The sequence below is a fragment of the Apodemus sylvaticus genome, chromosome 18, assembly GCF_947179515.1.
Source record: "Apodemus sylvaticus chromosome 18, mApoSyl1.1, whole genome shotgun sequence".
In the NCBI taxonomy this organism is placed as follows: domain Eukaryota; kingdom Metazoa; phylum Chordata; class Mammalia; order Rodentia; family Muridae; genus Apodemus; species Apodemus sylvaticus.
In genome coordinates, this window is record NC_067489.1 from 7,125,296 (window position 1) to 7,145,163 (window position 19,868).

The 19,868-nt window shown below is 52.5% G+C and overlaps 1 protein-coding gene across 2 annotated transcripts in view; it reads left to right on the forward strand.

The window, feature by feature from the left end:
• Positions 1–19,868, forward strand: part of Col4a2 (collagen type IV alpha 2 chain) — a 139,550-nt gene that overhangs the window by 116,986 nt on the left and 2,696 nt on the right. For both annotated transcript variants that reach the window (XM_052162165.1, XM_052162166.1), the window contains exons 25-47: positions 618–819; positions 1,363–1,422; positions 2,447–2,503; positions 3,025–3,132; positions 4,657–4,878; positions 6,841–7,002; positions 8,576–8,746; positions 9,253–9,396; positions 10,457–10,579; positions 10,861–11,042; positions 11,283–11,346; positions 11,500–11,574; positions 11,907–12,014; positions 12,286–12,393; positions 13,426–13,497; positions 14,368–14,493; positions 14,999–15,115; positions 15,977–16,138; positions 16,222–16,320; positions 16,556–16,702; positions 16,840–16,956; positions 17,579–17,770; positions 18,565–18,851. In XM_052162165.1, the coding sequence (XP_052018125.1) occupies positions 618–819; positions 1,363–1,422; positions 2,447–2,503; positions 3,025–3,132; positions 4,657–4,878; positions 6,841–7,002; positions 8,576–8,746; positions 9,253–9,396; positions 10,457–10,579; positions 10,861–11,042; positions 11,283–11,346; positions 11,500–11,574; positions 11,907–12,014; positions 12,286–12,393; positions 13,426–13,497; positions 14,368–14,493; positions 14,999–15,115; positions 15,977–16,138; positions 16,222–16,320; positions 16,556–16,702; positions 16,840–16,956; positions 17,579–17,770; positions 18,565–18,851 (3,105 nt within the window). The remainder of the gene's footprint in view (positions 1–617; positions 820–1,362; positions 1,423–2,446; positions 2,504–3,024; positions 3,133–4,656; positions 4,879–6,840; positions 7,003–8,575; positions 8,747–9,252; positions 9,397–10,456; positions 10,580–10,860; positions 11,043–11,282; positions 11,347–11,499; positions 11,575–11,906; positions 12,015–12,285; positions 12,394–13,425; positions 13,498–14,367; positions 14,494–14,998; positions 15,116–15,976; positions 16,139–16,221; positions 16,321–16,555; positions 16,703–16,839; positions 16,957–17,578; positions 17,771–18,564; positions 18,852–19,868) is intronic.

Genomic DNA, 19,868 nt, shown 5'->3' on the forward strand with positions numbered 1-19,868 from the left:
GACTCTGTAGGCGTGCTAGGACACCCAGCATCTCATTAGCCATACAGAGCACTGACACTTGGGCCCTGCTGCATCCCACCCTGTGGGCCCTGCCCCTGCCCACTACCCAGAGAGCTCATCACTCCTACCATTATCCCTCCATTGTCTACCCAAGTGTCCCCACCTGGCTGGCATCACCACAGGGCATGCTGCTGGACAGGACACCTAGCCTGTCCCCATTCTAATTCTGTAGATGCCCTTATTCTAAGAGCACACGGCTCCCTTCGCTCTAATCATTGATGTCACTCATGAACAGCAGGCGCACATGCTAATCCTAACAGACAGACTGGAGGTCCTGTGCCCATGGTCCTGAGAATACATGTGTGTCTCCCAGGCTGACCCTCCACTGTGCTGAAAGGCGGTGCTATAAGTTCTAACTTTGACTCAGTCACTTGCATAGACATTTTCCTCCCAGCTGACCTGTTCTTGACCTACAGCCCAGAATTCCAGAGAAATGGAGAAGGGAAATGGGGAGGGCATAGCTGTGTGTGTGTGTGTGTGTATGTATAGGTATAGGTATAGGTATAAGTATATATATAGTCTGTATGCGTTTGAAGGTAACTGGGGTTCTCTTGCAGGGTGATGGAATCAAAGGCCCTCCAGGGGATGCAGGTCTCCCTGGCGTACCTGGAATCAAGGGCTTTCCAGGAGAAGTGGGTCCTCCAGGACAGGGCTTACCAGGCCCGAAAGGCGAGCGTGGTTTCCCTGGAGACGCTGGGTTGCCTGGACCTCCGGGCTTCCCTGGTCCTCCAGGTCCCCCAGGAACCCCAGGACAGACAGGTATGAAGGAGTCTTTCCCTTGTCCTCCTAAGTCCTGGGGAAGTCAGAGTGTCTGTGTCCCCTCCGTCTCTAGATCCATGCACATGTGGGCAGGGAATCAGGAGGGAACATGGTGTTCCACATTTGTTCATGTCACATGGAGCAGAGGTGTGCTCCGCAGGCTCCCTGGGCCCAGCACCCTCTGCTGGGCAGCGGGAGTGTAGAACTTCTTTGGGCAAATGAGGTCACCCACACCCAGCATGCACAGCAGCACACACACATACACACACATATGTATATATACACACACACAGAGACACACATACACACACATGCACACACACACACATGCACACACATACATGCACACACATGCAACACACATATGCACCCACACATATACACACATGCACATACACACATACATGCACATACACACATGAACACACAGAGACATTCATACACATACATGCACACACACACACTCAAACACGCACCCGGGCATGGGTAAGCTGATGGCTCCCATTGGCTCTGACTTTGCCTCCTTTGTTTGTGTCTCTCCAGATTGTGACACAGGAGTGAAAAGGCCTATCGGAGGTGGCCAGCAAGTGGTCGTTCAGCCAGGTACGACAAGGGAGAGCAAGCGGCTTGAGGCTGTGTTACTACTTTAGATGGTAAAATGTGGGACCCAATGGCGAGTGGCCCTTGGGAGCCTGGCCGGTGCTCTCCTGCAGACAGGCTAGACTGACTCCTAGACTAGCCATGCTTTAGAACATCTGTCTTTACTAAAGGATGCTCAGCAGAGAGGCCAACTGAGCACCATCATCCCAGGCCGCAGGAGCATCTGCAGGCCTGGTGTCTCTGAAGAGACGCCATGACCAAGACACCTCTCATTAAAGAAAGCATCTAATTTGGAATCATTTGAGTTTCACAGGTTCTGTCCATTCTCGTCACGGTGGGAAGCATAGCAGCAGGCAGGCAGTTTCGATGCTGGAGGAATAGCAGAGTTCTAAATTCAAAACCACAGAGAGCAGAGAAAGAGAGACGCTGGACTTGGCTTGAGCTTTTAAAACCCCAAAGTCCACTCCTACTGACACACCTCCTCCAATGAGGCCACACCTCCTGATCCCTCCCAATCAGTGCCACCCCAATATATAAGAGCCTGTGGGGGGGCCTATCTTAATCAAACCACAACACCAGCTTTAAATTTGCGCTAATTCTGAATAATTCAAACTCACAAAGAAACCAAAGAATCTCTTTAAGGATCATGAAGTGTGTCCATCTGCAGACATACATTTCCCAATGGAAGAAACCTGTGTCCTTAAACTTGTGGGAACTTTGGCAGGCTATTGTCCACCCCACCCACCCCCACCCCACCCCCACCCCCGTGAGGAAATAGTATTTGCCAACACAGTACCAGTTTTTATCAGACTGACTTCATTTGCACTTTATGTTAGCATTCTGACTTCTTTACATGATGAGAATTTAACTTTTATTTTGATCAGAGCCAGAAGAAATTAGGTCATTAAGTTAATCTAGACATTAAATGGTAGCCGGTCTGCCTGGCTGCTTCTGACCACAGTGGTACCTGGGTGATGAGCGTCAGCACGGATGTCATTTCAGTTCACCACCTCTCCTCTGTCTCCAGGTTGCATTGAAGGCCCCACAGGATCACCTGGCCAGCCAGGCCCCCCAGGCCCCACAGGTAATATGCAGCCTTCATAGCCTGAGGTTGTAGCTTCCAATCTTAGGTTTCCTTCTACTGGCCCTGAATACCTGCTTACCTTTGGGCACAGTAGGGTTATGCCATCCCAAACAGCCTGTGATCATTTCCCAGGGAAGCCAGCTCTTGGGCACACTGTAAAGAATCTACACAGAGCTGGGGGGGGGGGGGGTTGGTACAGACCTTTAGTCTCTCCACTCTTGGGAGGTAGAGACAGGCAGATAGAGTTACATGAGTTCAAAGCCAGCCTGGTCTACAAAGCAAGTTCCAGGATAGCCAGAGTTACACAAAGAAACCCTGTCTTGAAAAGCAAACAACAAAAAGAATATAAACAGTAAGCAATGGGCCCTGCTCTGTCTGGGGACATACAGTGAGAGGTATCCTAGGCTGGCGTCATCACTTCCAAGTTCCAGGACAGACCTCACTGGTTCACAGTGAGGCTGAATCACAACCCGTTGGTTCTCAGGGAATCTGGCAAGTCTGTGGTTTCCTTGGGTGTCTAGGTGCCAAAGGCATCAGAGGAATGCCAGGATTCCCAGGAGTTTCTGGAGAACAAGGACTCAAGGGCTTTCCGGGAGACCCAGGTCGCGAAGGCTTCCCAGGACCCCCAGGTGAGTCCGCACGGCTTGCGCCCTTATGCTCAGGGAATGGCCCATGCGTGTCATCAGGTCCACCCCAGCATGATTACCTCCCAGGATTTAATATGACAGTGACACTTGTTGGTCACTATCACCGGTGCTCTCCTTGGCTTTCATCGTGGGTGGTATACTGGGTTGAGGCAGAGATCTTCCGGGAACGGGAGACATAGCGTGGGGAGATTTCCCTCGGTGGATAGTATAGTGAACATTCTAGCATAGTCCTCTCCTGAGAGTGTTCTGAACATACCGACAACCCCGCCACTTCTGGTTACTGGCCTGTAGTCAGGTTCGCATGACCTATGCACCTGAGGGAAAAAATCCACTATGGAGAGGATTTATTTATTTTGGCTCACGGTTCATTGGCTCCATTCATCATGGTGGGGTGAGCAGATCGGATCTGCACACCATGGTGGCCAAGAAGCAGAGAAAGGGTAATATGGGTAGATCCAGGGGAAGATATAGCCACCAAGAGCTTGTCCCTACTTCCCCAACCAGGCTCCAGATCCTTCCTCTACCACCTCCCAATAATGCCATTGTGTTATTAACCCATAAAGGAAGTAACATATTGATTAATTCAGTGCCCTGGTGACCTCATTGTTTCATGGATACCAAGGTGCACTTCACCAAGAGTGTATGCACCATGGGCATGCCTGGTACCCAAAGAGACTAGAAGAAGACATTGGATGCCCTGGACCTGGACTTAGGGATGTTGTGAGACACTGTGGATACTGGGAATCAAACCTAGGTCGTCTGGAAGAGTTGCCTGTGCTCCTAACCACTGAGTCCTCTCTCCAGTTGCCCCCCAGGGGGTCCCTTATTCCAAATGGATAGATAATTAAGGGCAAGCACTCAGAGCCTGGGGTGGCAGTGCACACCTCTAATCTCAGCACTCAGGAGAAAGAGGCAGGTAGATCTTTGTGAGTAGAGGCCAGCATGGTTGACGTATCAAGCTCCGAGATCACCAGAGCTACATGATGAGACTCTATCCCCAAATATGAATATTAGGTTCATAGCCTAATTGTCACTCACGGTGCCACACACAATGTCCCTGTGATGACCCTGTCTTTGACTGTCCACCGCGTTCCTGCTCACCCCACCCCCACCCCACCCCCGTTGATCACCATTGTAGGGTTTAGGGTCTGTTTGCATCATGCTGTCCATGTTTGATACAACAAAGAGTGAAAGCTAATAGTGAAGGGATTCAAAGAAGTTTACGGATATTGAGAGGCCCAGGTTCCGTGAGGGCAGAGGGCGAGCTCTCAGTGGGAGGGCTCTCAGTGGGCAGGCTCTCGGTGGGCGGGCTCTCGGTGGGCGGGCTCTCGGTGGGCGGGCTCTCAGTGGGAGGGCTCTCAGTGGGCAGGCTCTCAGGCTGCAGAGACGACCCTCCTGGAGTGAGTTCATACCACACCCTGGCTCTTTCCTGCCTCTTGTCCACACTGTCTCAGAACATGATCTAGTAGACCTGTAACTATGGGTACCACCTTTGTCTTGTTTTAGGGTTCATGGGACCCCGAGGATCCAAAGGTGCCACAGGCCTCCCTGGCCCAGATGGACCCCAGGGCCCCATTGGACTGCCAGGGCCAGCTGGACCCCCTGGGGACAGAGGGATTCCAGGAGAAGTGCTAGGGGCCCAACCTGGTACCCGCGGAGATGCTGGACTACCAGGACAGCCTGGGCTAAAAGGGCTCCCAGGAGAAATAGGAGCACCTGGATTCAGAGGTGAGTCACTGGACAGGTGGAGAACTGCACCCCAGCTGCACTGAGGTGCAGGCCCCAGGGAGAGTGCGCTTCCTTCTCAGGGGGGCTGGTAAGAAGCCCACAGTATACACATGAGAGGATGTGATCTTGCTTGGTTTTCATTCAGTCCCGACACACAAGAGAAGAAATTTCATGTGCACAAATGCACACACACAACGAACTCACTCACACGTGTATGAATATCACAGCATCCCTAAATATGCCCCATTTCCAGAGGCATGTTAATTGTCTACACAGTATAAACAAAATTTAAGGTTTTTGTTTTGTTTTTCCAGATAGGGTTTCTCTGTGTAACCAAGCCCTGGGTGTCCTAGACTCTCTTTGCAGACCAAGCTGGCCTGGAACTCACAGAGATCCACCTGCCTCTGTCTCCTGAGTGCTGAGATTACAGACGGCACTACCATACCCAGCCAAAAATTAAAGTTTGAACAGTAAACTTACGTTCATGTGAAGGAAAATTCAACCCTGTAGGCTGTTACTGTGCTTCTCATAAGGACTAACATTTGTAGGAAAAATAGCAAAATGTTTAAAGAGTAAAAGGCAAAACCTAGAAGCAATGCATGCTGTTGACAGTCAAACGCACACGGCTGCAGCCCAGGCCTCTCCCGGCCCCGTCTGCAAGCGCCCTGGTTTTGCCTCCGTGTGAGGAGTGATTCTGGGTGGACATTGGGGGATTGGTGAATTGATGCAATGCGCGTTAAGAATGGTTGGTGTTTGCTTTAACTTTGCTCTATCAACATCTAAGGTACTGAAGAAGTCATCTTAGCACAACCGTGGGTGGGTGTGCACTGAGCTCCCACACTCTTCCTCATAGCTCTGCCTTGAGAGCAGTGGCTGGTGGAAAAGACTTGAACACACCCCAATGTGTCCATGATTAGACACTTCATTCTTACGGCCATCTAAGTGTTTGCGAAGAAAATACTTTTTTTAAAAAAAGATTTATTTCATTTCCAAGAGTACACTGTAGCTGTCTTCAGACAGCACCAGAAGAGGGCATCAGATCCCATTACAGATGGTGGTTGTGAGCCACCATGTGGTTGCTGGGAATTGAACTCAGGACCTCTGGAAGAGCAGTCAATGCTCTTAACTGCTGAGCCATCTCTCCAGCCCTAAGAAAATACTTTTAAATTTTATTTCATATTTTTTCCAATGAGACCAGTTTTTCTATTTTTATTTTTTATTGGTTATTTTATTTATTTACATTTCAAATGTTATCCCCCTTCCAGGTTTCCCCTCTGCAAACCCCCTATCCCATCCCACCTCCCTTTGCTTCTATGAGGGTGCTCACCCAACTACCCGGCCACTACCACCTCCACCTAAGCATTCCCCTATGCTGGGGCATCAAGCCTCCACAGGGCCAAGGGCCTCCCTTCCCGCTGATGCCAGATAAGGCCATCCTCTGCTATGTATGCAGTTGGAGCCATGGGTCCCTCCACGTGTACTCTTTGGTTGGTGGTTTAGTCCCTGGGAGCTTTGGCAGGTCTGGTTGGTTGATATTGTTTGTGTCTGCAGAGGGTACAAGTGCAGGTACACGAGGAGGCCACAAGAGTTAGAAGGGTGCTAGAACGTGACCTTTCTTGGGTCTTCCGCAGAGCAGCGCTAAACCTTAGCCACAGAGATGACTACCCAGTCCTTAAGAAAATTTTAGGTGTGGCTGAATGCTAATATTGCCAAACGGAAAGAGGAAGACTTATGGCGCAGCACCACAAGAATTTCGCTTTCTTGGAATATTTACATTGTAGCAAAGAGGAAGGAAACATTCAAGGCCGGTCTCTCAGTGCCGCATGGGTTTTGTGGCTCCCTCTTGTGGACGCCAGACTTCCTGCAGTCCTGACCGACAACTCCTTTTTTTTTTACAGACTGAGTTTGGCCAAGCAGGTGTTGTCTGGGAAGGTCTCACAGCTCTGTCTCTGACTCTTGCAGGAAGCCAAGGGATGCCCGGGATGCCAGGACTTAAAGGTCAGCCAGGCTTCCCAGGACCATCAGGACAGCCGGGACTGTCTGGGCCCCCAGGACAGCATGGATTCCCAGGGGCTCCTGGCCGAGAGGGGCCTTTGGGGCTGCCAGGCTCCCCTGGCCTTGGAGGTAAGACTCCAGCACCCCAGGAGTGCATGGGACCCTCGTTGGTGCTAACAACCAGCCTAACATGATATTTCCCAGGGGATCCCTCAAACTGTGTTCGAAGGAACCCCCAACAACTGCAAAGGGTTCCAAAGACAGGGCCTATATTTTGTCGAAAAGAATTTAAGCATCCGGAGGGGTTAGCTCAGCATGGCTACCTGTCATGTATGTCCTGCTCTGCTGTGGACAGATGACATGGTGGCAGGAGCGACTCACAGTGGGAGCGGTCCTCAGTGCACTGACAGACAATGGCGAGCTGCCGGACCCAGGAGTGGTCATCTCTCCCAGTTTTACTCAGCCTAAATCTGACCCATGGCTTTTGCACCTCGTGAACCAACAAACTTTTCCTAAATTTTGCTTTCTTGTGATATCGTGAGACGTGATCTAGCCACGCTGCCCAGGCTGCTCTCAAACTTTTCACGCAATTCTCGTGACTGGACGCTGAGACTGTAGGTGCAAGCCACTGCAGCAGGCTTCCCGAGGCTTTGCTCTGCTCATCACGAACTTGTTTATGTCTAAAGGTTTTACCTGTGCCACGACGCTGACAAATGAGAAGGTTCTTGATGGAATATTCACTCCTAAACTTTAAAAGAACCTCTAGTCCTCCTGTATTCCCGGGTTTGCCACAGTCGGGAAGTACTGTTGCAGATGCCTTCACTGTCTCTTTAGGCAATCAACTGCACACAGACCCCTCCCCTGCCCCGCCACAGCCTGAAAGCCAGGCCTTTCCTGGTGTCCCGGTCTCAGGGATCCCTATAGGTGGCCTTGTCTGTGACAAAACTGATGCCTGGACCCCAGAGACGCCAGCCTTCCTGTATGCCGTGCTGATGCCTGAGTTCTCAACGTGGCAAGTGCTAAGATGACATCTGCTATCCTGTTCCCAAGGCTCAGCAGCTCCTAGCCCCACACGTGGTCTATAAAGATCCACGAGAAGAAAAAAATGCAAAGGCCCTGCTCTAAATGAGCCGCACGTTATTAGGTAGATGGTCTCTGAACAAGCTTGTGTTTGGCCAGGGTGAGGCAGGCGGAGGCCGGAGCTGGGAGCTGCATTATCTCAGAGGCCAGGGGTAAAGAATAACAAACCAGAGTCATTGGAGATTTGACATAGGAACCGTCGTAAGGGGGGATCTAAAACCCTCCAGCTCCTTGCTCCGGGGGACCTGGGTGGAAGGAGGTCTGGAAGGACAGTGGCTGTCTGCCATCGAGGATCGAGGATCGGGACTGAAAGAGCGGCGTCCTGAGCAGCCTCTCTGCTGACCCCGGGGCACTGTAGTTTCCTGCAGTGCTCCATCCTATCACCATCACGGATCCCTGCTTAGGAAACAAGGAGCCGTACCGGGGTAGAGCCACACTGGACTGTCCCTCACAGTCGGCCCTTTTGTCACGGGGACCCTAGGAAATCTATCCCTGCGGGGCTCACAGGCTGAAATTTAAGCTTATCGTTTCTGTTGGGACAGTTTTCTGTTTTCCTCTCTAAGGAAAGGTCGTCGTAAGGGTTGGTCCCTATGCCGTTTAATTTTGCATCTCTCCCCGACAGGTTTGCCTGGAGACAGGGGCGAGCCTGGTGACCCTGGTGTGCCAGGCCCTGTGGGCATGAAAGGTCTCTCTGGGGACAGAGGTGACGCCGGTGTGTCAGGCGAGCGTGGCCATCCCGGAAGCCCTGGATTTAAAGGAATGGCAGGGATGCCTGGTATCCCTGGGCAGAAAGGTAAATGTGAGGCCAGACAAGGACTTCCCTGGCTGGGGCTGCGTCTGACTCGAGCTGCTGTCCCAGGGGCCCCTATACCTGCCTGGAAGCTGACCGCACACACCTGCAGGCCTGAACATGTAAAGTTCTAGATACAACCTGTTGAAAACAGGTTTAGATCCCAGGGAATGGTGTTTTTGTTGAATACCTGGCCCCTGGAGTTGAATTCTTCACACACACTCAAACAATTGCAAGTGATCCTTTATATGAGGATAAGACGCTGGAAATGCCTTAGTAACCTCTGCACAGCCCTCTGCATAGCCCATGCTATGAACAGAGCTGGGGCTCATTCAAAGGCCTCATACTGTCCCGCACCTGACTTCTGTGGGCTCTGCAGACAGCTGGGTCCCCTGCTCAGGGGGAGGGTCTTCACAGGCTCTCATGTGAGTGACATGGCCACAGTGTCCAGGAAGACTGACATGTCCCACACACTTGGTCCCTAACTTTCTTCTCCTCTTCCTCCAAAGGCGATCGAGGGTCACCTGGAATGGATGGCTTCCAGGGCATGCTGGGACTTAAGGGAAGACAGGGTTTCCCAGGAATCAAAGGAGAAGCAGGATTCTTTGGAGTTCCTGGTTTGAAGGGCCTGCCTGGCGAGCCAGGGGTCAAAGGTATGTCCTTGCTTAAGAATCAGGGGGTCTCTGTGTTTGATAAATAAGCCAGACTTAGCAGGGAAAATATCCAAATGTCATATTTTCTCTCATATGGAGAATGAATATATACATATATATGCATAGGAATGTGTGTGTGTGTGTGTGTGTGTGTGTTCACACGTGTGCCATGAAAATACAAGGACAGGAAGAGAAGGAGACCAACAGGAGGGGAAAGGGAAGATAAGCAGCCATGATGAAAGCGTGTCATGTGTGTGTCCTGAGGAGTCCTGTGACCTTGTACAATACATACTAATCAACAAGCAAAGGAGGGCTGCTCATCACCAAAGGAGGTCAGGACTGGAACTCAAGCAGCTCAGGAAGCAGGAGCTGATGCAGAGGCCATGGAGGGATGTTCCTTACTGACTTGCTTCCCCTGGCTTGCTCAGCCTGCTCTCTTATAGAACCCAAGAATACCAGCCCAGGGATGGCACCACCCACAAGGGGCCCTCCCCCTTGTTAACTAATTGAGAAAATGCCCCACAGCTGTATCTCATGGAGGCACTTCCTCAAGGAAGGCTCCTTTCTCTGTGATAACTCCAGCTTGTGTCAAGCTGACACATAGAACCAGCCAGTACTCCCGCCTAAACCCACTGCACCTAGCTAAAAAGTTACAAGTTTGGCAGACTTGTAACAAAATAGTTCTTTCAAGATTTTAACCCATAGCTGTGTTCTTACATAGCTTTCGTGCTAACTTAGATATCTGGGGCCATGAGCAGACGTTAATCTTTTACAGTTAAATTAGGACGGCATGGTGGTGTGCGCCGGTAGTCCTGGACTTGGGAAGATCCGTGAATGATGAGCTCCTGCGGTCTAGACCGTGTGGAATCTTATCTCAAAAGAAAACAGAACAAAAGGCTAAAACTGTAAATCAAACCAGGAACGCAGGTGCCCTGAGCTCTGTGGTCTTCTCTGCATCTCTGTGGCTCCTGCAGCCTCGGGGGTTGTGGGTCCTCTGACCATCTATCCCCGAGATCAGCAGACAGAGCTCGGGACATGACCGAATTCTGTTCTCTTCCAGGAAACCGAGGGGACCGGGGCCCCCCAGGACCACCTCCTCTCATCCTGCCAGGGATGAAGGACATCAAGGGAGAAAAGGGAGATGAAGGGCCAATGGGCCTGAAAGGCTACCTGGGCTTAAAAGGTGAGACGCTAGTCATGCGATAGCCCCGCCCACCCGCCCCGCCTTGCATCGCGGCCCACACTTTGCCAGGCTTCTTTGTGCACTAAGTCTTCCCATACCTCAGCATCTATGCAGTTGGACTCAGGACTGTTCTCAATACCAGAGCCACAGCCCTCTTCTGTGCCGTGGTTTCTAGCTCTGGACGCTGGCCGACGTGCCCAGACGTGCCCAGACATACCACCGCAAGCACGGGGAGAAGGGAGCTCCCCCTCACCAGGCCTAACTCACTGCTCTTTCCACAGGCATCCAAGGAATGCCTGGGGTCCCCGGGGTGTCTGGAATCCCTGGGCTACCTGGAAGGCCTGGCTTCATCAAAGGAGCCAAGGGAGACATTGGAGTCCCTGGCACACCAGGCTTGCCAGGATTTCCTGGGGTGTCTGGCCCTCCTGGAATTACGGGGTTCCCAGGATTCACAGGAAGCCGGGTGAGTGGGTTCCTCTGCTCAGATTCACCCGTGAGATCCACTCCCCGCCTCTGATCTGGGATCAGCCCGCAGACTTAGAAGCAGCAAAGCCTGTGCCAAAAGCCATGAGCCAACAGGAGGACAAGGTTCCCTTCCTGCGCCTGTCAGCGGCTGCTTCAGTACTCCGCAGCCACCAGTGCTTCTGTCCTGGGTTTTCAGGACGTGAAGCCTCAATGTCGCTTCTGCTTCATTTTGTCTTAGGGTGAGAAGGGTACTCCAGGAGTAGCAGGGGTCTTTGGCGAGACTGGCCCTACCGGGGACTTCGGTGAGTGTTGTTGGGACAGTGGAAGCAGGGGTCCGCCATCAGGCCCGAGGGTGCTGCTGAGCAGCTGGAGCCAGACTGCACAGGTGAAGCTCCCAAGCTAATCACCTCCCAGCAGCAAAGCCTCTGCTCATCATTGTCCCTGCATCGTCACAGGTGATATCGGGGACACTGTGGACTTACCAGGAAGACCAGGCCTGAAGGGGGAGCGGGGAGTCACCGGAACTCCAGGTACACAAGTGGTTTAATTTCTTCATTTACCAACAGTCCAGAGCCTATCTCTGGGCCTGGCTTGCCAAGTGTACTAGCATTTGCTAAAGTCATAAGAGATCAGGCAGTGAATGGCTGAGGTTCTCAAAGCCAATGTACATGAATGTGTCTGAATCGTTTACTTAATTGGAGTTTACTTAGCAGGAAATCTCTGCCCATTACCTCCTAGGAGTGACTGTAACCAGGGGCAGCCCCCGTGTCCGAGGGGCAGCAGATACAGGACACATGTCAGCATATGTCACTTGTGGGAAGCATACTTGTGCCACACAGTCTGACACACTATCTGCTTCCAGGTCTCAAGGGGTTCTTTGGAGAGAAAGGAGCTGAGGGTGACATTGGATTTCCTGGGATAACAGGCATGGCCGGAGCTCAGGGCTCTCCTGGACTCAAAGGACAGACAGGTAAGAGTGTAGCCACAGCCCGCCCAGGCCTCCTGAGGCGAGGAGCCAGTGGCCAGCCACCTTTGCCATTTCCTCTTCTGCGGCCATCACTCACCTCCAGGAGACCGGCCTGTATACTCTCCCACTCGCCCGGCTCTGTGGAGACCGCAGCCACACAGACTGTGATAACCCCTAGAAATGTGGAATATTCACAGCCGGTTACAACCTCACGAGAGGTGGCCCGAAGGCCTGCGCTCCCTGCGCAATCTCTTACCTGAACATTTCCCCACAGGCTTTCCAGGGCTCACAGGACTGCAAGGGCCACAGGGAGATCCTGGACGGGTCGGAATACCTGGTGACAAGGGTGACTTCGGCTGGCCGGGCGTGCCAGGGTTACCAGGTAAGGGATGCTCTTTCCAAGAAGAGAGACAAGTCACCCCCACCCTAGTACTCAGGGCCAAGTTGCCAGGTTGCAAGGATCGGAGCTTCTCTGTAGACTATTATCTCAGAGCCCGGGGTCTACAGGGGCAGGTGTGACAAGGGCTAACTATGGCCCCAGTACATGCTAAGTGCTGGTTTGTATCTGTGGAATCCACTGGCCAAAGGCCAGACACTCTTCCGCAGAGAGGGAATATGATTGCTAGAAAATGACCTGAAGCTTCCAGAGAGGACTGGGTCTTTCTTTAGTCACTCCACATAGCACATTAGCAGATCAGGACATACACGGTGCCCTCATGTTCTGTGGCTGGCTGCATGTGCTGGGTTCCAAGGCCTTGAGACAAAACCTTGGGATCCCGAGACCACACCCAACCCTGGCACTCACCTGTGTTCTGTATCCTCTAGAAATGGACAGGATAGAAGTAACACCAGGCCGTCTGCTCCCAGCGAAGCTTTAGTTTTTAAATTACATTTACTGTGTGTCACATATATATAAAACTGACTGGGTGCAGGGTATGTCATGGTCCTTGTAAGGAAGATCAAAGGTCACCCTGCAGGGGTGAGTAGGGAAGGTCAAAGCTCAGCTTGCAGGGGTGAGTAGGGAAGGTCAAAGGTCAGCTTACAGGGGTGAGTTCTCTCCTTCACCATGTAGAGACTGAATTCTTGAGCTCGAGTTGTCAGGCCCAGAAGCAAGCACCCGTACCCACTGAGCCAACTCAGTAGCCCAAGCACAGCTTTTATAAATCGGTTACATGCCATGACAGGCATCCTGGAGACAATGCCTCTTTGTCCCCAGCCAGCTCTAAGAGTCCGGAGATGTCTGAAGAGTGTTTATGCGTAGGACCGTGGGTCACATGAGGGACAGTCTGCGTGTCAGATGAAGGGCAGCACTGCCCAGACATGTAAAGAAAAGCATGTTGAATTGTCCTGGGACCACTCCCAGCCACGGCCCGCTGCTGTCCTACACAGCTAACGGTGAGCCAATTTCCTACAGGTTTTCCAGGAATCCGAGGGATCAGCGGATTACACGGTCTGCCAGGCACCAAAGGCTTCCCCGGATCCCCAGGTACTCAGCAGTGCCCCGGGCACTGGCCCAGGACTGCCAGATCACCTACTATCTTCTTTACAGTTTATAAAAATCACGCACGTTCAGTGGGGAAGTTTTTAAATATATATTTAAAAACCATCCTATATAACTACTATTTAGCGGTTCTTTGTAGATTTTTTTTGTTTTTGTTTTTGGAGACAGGGTTTCTCTGTGTAGCCCTGGCCGTCCTGGAACTCACTCTGTAGACCAGGCTGGCCTTGAACTCAGAAATCCTCCTGCCTCTGCCTCCCAAGTGCTGGGATTACAGGCATGTGCCACCACCGCCCGCCCAGCTCTTTGTAGATTTTTTACATTACTAAGCATTCATCCACCTGCAGGAAAATGCATGTTCCCACGAGCATGTGGATTCCAATTTCAATGGGCAACTGACAGTAAGCCTGGCGAAGCTGTAGTAGCCACAGAGAGGCGGCAACAGTCACGGTGGGGCTGTGGCAATTATTGTGAGACTATATTGCTGTTCACTTTGTCTTGAGCACCTGACCTGTGAACAGGGAATATTTTTAAATAATGTCAAATTTCCAAACCCAATGAAGATGGAGCATGGACAGCTACCAGAGCCGGGAGACCCGGGATGGCATCCCCTAGCATGGCTACCGCCATGATCTCACACCCTCTGCAGGTCTGAGGCTTCCTGTCCATAGAGAGAGGGCTCTACCGTGTTCTGTGGGGTATCCCTTTTGTGTCTCAGATCCCATGATGCTGAGACCAGGGCGGCTGCCTCAGTTTCTCTACTTCACACTATGAGGATTGTCATGCCACATGGGGGAGGCCACCTCCCCTACATGAATGGAGCTGGCACTGACCTCTGATGTTGTCATTTTATCACAGGTGTTGATGGCCATGGAGACCCAGGGCTCCCAGGCCCCACTGGAGACAGGGGTGACCGGGGAGAGGCCAACACACTTCCAGGCCCTGTGGGAGCTCCAGGGCAGAAAGGGGAACGGGGAACCCCAGGTAAGGAGCCATGTTGTCTCCATGAGCTGACCCCACATGTGTGAGCGGAGCTACCTAGCCGAGGTCCTCCGAGGAGAATCGTGGGCATGAACTCTTCTCTTGTCTCTGCTGTTATACTTTGTGGTCCGGCTTATTTTACACCAATCTTGGCTCATTTTGCAGCCCCACTCAGTTATTGAAAGACAACTACTTTCCCTTCCTCCTTATCTTTGGTATTGGAGTCCCTGGTCACAGACTCTGACAACCATTCTCTCATGGGTGTCTGAGGACCAAGCCCTCTCACAGGTTCTCAGGACTCGCGGTAGCCAGCATGCAGCTAATGGCACTGGGCTTCAGTATCCTGAGCACAGCCTCGTGCCTCCTCCTCTCCTGAAATGCTCCTTGTCCTGAGGATACCTGTCCCACCCTCGACAACACCGGTCCCCTGGAGAGAACAACCCAGGAGGAAATGGGGTGCTTAAAAGTGGGCAGGAGGTACTAAATTAACTTCTGTTTTCCTCCTAAGGGGAACGTGGCCCAGTTGGAAGCCCAGGACTTCAGGGTTTCCCTGGTATCTCTCCACCATCCAACATCTCTGGGTTACCCGGTGATGTAGGCGCACCAGGAATATTTGGCTTGCAAGGTAAACAGGGGCTGTGATGGTTGACAGGTCTTAGGGAGTAGTTTACAGTCACACACTGTGCGCACACTGTGTCATCACCACCCACCCGGTCACCTACACCACATGGTCCCCATGACATCACAAGACAGGATAAGCCATGAACCTGCCTGGGTGGCCTCAGAAATGTGCCTTTCTCATCATTTAGTGTTTGTATTTTTAATTACCAACCACATCCACCACAATCTAGCTAAATATTAAAAAGTGACAGAGCAGGGCTGGAGAGATGGCTCAGAGGTTAAGAACACCAACTGCTCGTCTGAAGGTCTTGAGTTCAATTCCCAGCAACCACATGGTGGCTCACAACCATCTGTAATGGGATCTGATGTTCTCCCCTGGTGTGTCTGAAGACAGCAACGGTGTACTCACATACAGAAAATAGAGAGGGACAGAGACAGAGAGTGACAGAGACTGAGAGAGACAGAGACTGAGAGAGACAGAAAGACAGAGACAGACAGAGATAGCATGAAAAATATCCAGAAGAGATGTGTAAAGATGAAGCTACCAACTAGATTTAAACATCAATCAAGTTCCTATGACATCATTTAAAACATTCAAGATAAAAGACAAACAAAAGGCAGTTTACACACATTACAGCACAATAGTCAACCTTGAAAAGGATAGTGTTTCTGACATGTCCACTACGACAGGGATGAGTCCAGAATGTCCCACGAACTGCATGTGGTTCCACACAGAGGCCCCTGGAGCATTAAACCCCACAGAGAGGGTGCTTCCCTGGCTGGGAAGGGTGTGGAGGGTGGAGGTTTAATGGGGCGGAGTCCCCTGAGGATGGTAACCCTCCCACTCTGTGACTTACGCCCTCAGGCTACCAAGGCCCCCCAGGACCACCTGGGCCAAATGCACTTCCTGGAATCAAAGGAGATGAGGGGAGCTTTGGAGCTGCAGGATTCCCTGGACAGAAAGGATGGGTTGGGGACCCAGGGCCCCAGGGCCAGCCTGGTGTATTTGGTCTTCCAGGGGAGAAAGGTACAGTGAGGGTCCGGCTCTGTGGGCAGGGGCTACAGAACCTACGCCGTGCACTGGGCTTAACTATCCTGTCTTCATTGCAGGGCCCAAGGGTGAACAAGGATTCATGGGCAACCCTGGGCCGTCCGGGGCTGTGGGTGACCGCGGCCCCAAAGGACCCAAAGGCGACCAAGGATTCCCAGGTGAGGGTGACTGTGGGTGACAGCTCAGGCTGGCATGCGCCCCATTGTCTAAAGACTGGAGAGGAGAGCCCGTGCTCTTAGAGCCTCCGTGGAGTGGAGTGTTGAGAGGTCTGTGGGGGAGGGACCTTGAGGTGTGTCTCTGCGTGCCTTCAGGTGGCTTCAGTGAGAAGAAGCAGGTGAGGTCAGGGTGGAAAAGTGGCGGTTCCCGAGCTCACCGCTTCTCTTCGCCTTGCAGGTGCTCCTGGCTCCGTGGGATCCCCAGGCATCCCGGGCATCCCCCAGAAGATTGCTGCCCAGCCTGGGACCATGGGTCCTCAGGGCAGGAGAGGCCTTCCGGGTGCACTGGGAGAGATAGGGCCTCAGGGTCCTCCTGGAGATCCAGGTAGGGCTCTGGCTTTGGGCCCTGTAACCCCCTGGGAAAAGGCCTCCCTCCCCTTTTCTCTGTACCCACCTCTGTCCCCTTCAACAGGACACCACGCTGCTAAGAAAAGTAACACCCACTTATCTGATGTCTCACAGGTTTCCGTGGAGCCCCAGGCAAGGCTGGGCCCCAGGGCAGAGGTGGCGTGTCCGCTGTTCCAGGGTTCCGGGGAGACCAAGGGCCCATGGGACACCAGGGTCCAATTGGCCAGGAAGGTATGTGACAGATGGCTGATGGGACAGAAGTTCTGCTGAGGATGGGGGCACCCTGCGTGGTCTGCAGGGGAGGAACAATCCTGGCTGAGTTAGGACACAAAAGTTCCCAAGCCCAGATGCAGGTTCAACCCAGGCCTGGCCTGGGTGCTGTAAAGACCTGTATTAGTTCTTAAAATTATTGGTACATGTGCAAGAGGAGATGGACCAGGAGCAGCAGCCATTTGCACACACACACACACACACACACACACACACCCTAAAAAAGATTTGTTTTAATCAACCCAAGCTTGGTTTGAGCTGCTGCTGCAGCCATACTGAGACAAAACACCAGAGATGTCTCCAGTGTGAGTCAAAGGACAGTGAGCCGCATTGTGGTGGCAGCTGTGGGTAGCCACAGAGACACACATCCTCCAGCAGGGACAAATCAGAGTTAGCCCTGGGCAGGGGACTGTCACGAGGAAGGGAGTCCTAGGCGAAAGCAGACATAGGGGGTGTGTCTCAGGAGAGTGGTGGGTAACAGGATCAGGTGGCTGCCTGGGTAGGACAGGGCCCTTAGCGACAGTTCCTGGTACCCTGGGAGTTCACAGCAGCTGAACAGTGCCCACTTTCTCTTGGGCCCTAGGGGAGCCAGGCCGTCCAGGGAGCCCAGGCCTGCCAGGGATGCCAGGCCGCAGTGTGAGCATTGGCTACCTCCTGGTGAAGCACAGCCAGACGGACCAGGAGCCCATGTGCCCGGTGGGCATGAACAAGCTCTGGAGCGGGTACAGCCTGCTGTACTTCGAGGGCCAGGAGAAAGCGCACAACCAGGACCTAGGTAGGTACTGCTGTCGAGCCCCAACTCCATTCCTGGGCTTGGTGGTGATGACTGCGAGATTGTGGGTCCCGGCGCCAAGCTCATCTCAGCTGCGTGGCCCACCACCTTCTCCGGGCCTAGGAGAGGCTGAGATGGCCATGAGACAGACGTCTCCCTAGACCCTCAGCCTCAGGGCCCCACATAGGGCCTTTAACTTAAGATCGCATCCATGTCTCATGAGTCAGTCTAGCCACGCACTGCCCTCCCCATTGGAGGCTCCCGTTGCTTCTAAATTCTCTTGCTTTTTGACCCAAACCTAGCGTCATGGACTTAATTCTTCACATAGATGCTTAAAAAACAACAACAACAACAAAAACAAAAAAAAAACAAAAAAACAAATACTAAACGAGGCGTGTGTGTGTGTGCCTTTAAAGGGCATGAACATGACTTCAGAGAATTTTAAAAACACGCACAGTGAAGGTGGGTGTCTCTGCCTGCCGTCCCTCAGAGAGCCAAAGTGCACGTGGAGGCCTGGAGCAGTCTGTATGTCAGTGCTGGGGACACCAGGTGCCATCAGCTCTCGGAAGTATAGCAACAGGGTGCCACCACTGCGGGCACTGGAGCACTGTCTGTGGCCCCTTTCCCACAGTAAGCTTTACAACGCAATGGAGAAAGGGCAAACAAGGAGAGGACTCAACACAGCCATAGGAACAGGGGGATGAGGGCAGCCCGGCACAGTCAGAGTCCAGTTCTGGCCTCATGGCCACACAGCTGAGGGGGAGACCGGGCTAGATTGTCACATGCTCCTCACACAGGGCTGGCAGGCTCCTGCCTGGCACGCTTCAGCACGATGCCTTTCCTGTACTGCAATCCGGGGGACGTCTGCTACTACGCCAGCCGCAACGACAAGTCCTACTGGCTCTCCACCACGGCCCCTCTGCCCATGATGCCGGTGGCTGAGGAAGAAATCAAACCGTACATCAGCCGCTGCTCTGTGTGCGAGGCTCCGGCCGTAGCCATTGCCGTCCACAGCCAAGACGTCTCTATACCCCACTGCCCGGCCGGGTGGCGGAGTTTGTGGATTGGATATTCATTCCTCATGGTATGTGTCCCTTCTCCATACTCTGAGCTTGGGACAAGGTGGACCTCTCCCCACCTACCGCTTTGTAAGCCTGGCGAGTGGACCCGTGTACCTGTAGAGGAAGGCGACCCGGCTAGTGGGGGATGGAGTCCTTGATCCGGTTGATCCTGTGGGCGGAGGCCCGAGTACCTGTGGAGGAAGGGCTGCTAGAAGCTGTAAGGCCTGTTCCATTGCTCCAGTACGGCGGGTATAGATGAGAAGAGACCACCCAGAGATAGAAAAGTAAAGAGAGAAAGAAAAGATAGAGGGGGGAGAGCTGGCCATGACCATGAGGAGAGATGGGGAACAGGGGTGGGGGGACCCGGTAAGAAAGAAGGGAGAGCAAAGAATATAGAAAATAAAAATATTAAAAAAAAAAAAAAAAGAAAGAAAGAAAGAAGGGAGAGGGTGTGGGCAAGAGAGAGAAAGAAGGGGCCAAGCATTCCTTTTTATAGTGGGCTGGGTTACTATAGTGGGTGGGGGGGCAGGTTGGGGGTGGAGAAACCTAGCCATAGCCAGGTGACCTAGGGTGGACACTAGAGGCCTGGGGCGTGGCCCGACATGACCGGACTGATGGCCACAGGGTTATGTTCAACAAAAGGACACATAATAAGTAGACCAGGACTGCAGATTTCAGTTCCATGGATAAAGTTTGGATCCCAGCAGCCGTGTAAACACCAGCAAGGTAGGGCGTGCCTGCGCCGGGAGACAAACAGTGGGATCCCAGTCATTCCCTGGCCAGCCAGACTATCCAAAAAGCGCCAGATTGAAGGTGCCACCTCCTTCTCAAAAAAATAAGATGGAAACAAATTGAAAATCATCCAATTTTAAACAGTGACCTCCAGATAAACACACACACACACACACACACACACACACACTAATCATACCTGGCAATTGCTCAAGTTGTGTGTCCCACAAGCGCAGCGGACGCAGGATGTGAGGGCTGTAATTCAGCTTGATCTGGGCTGGGCCCTGTGCTATGCAAGGGGCTAGGTT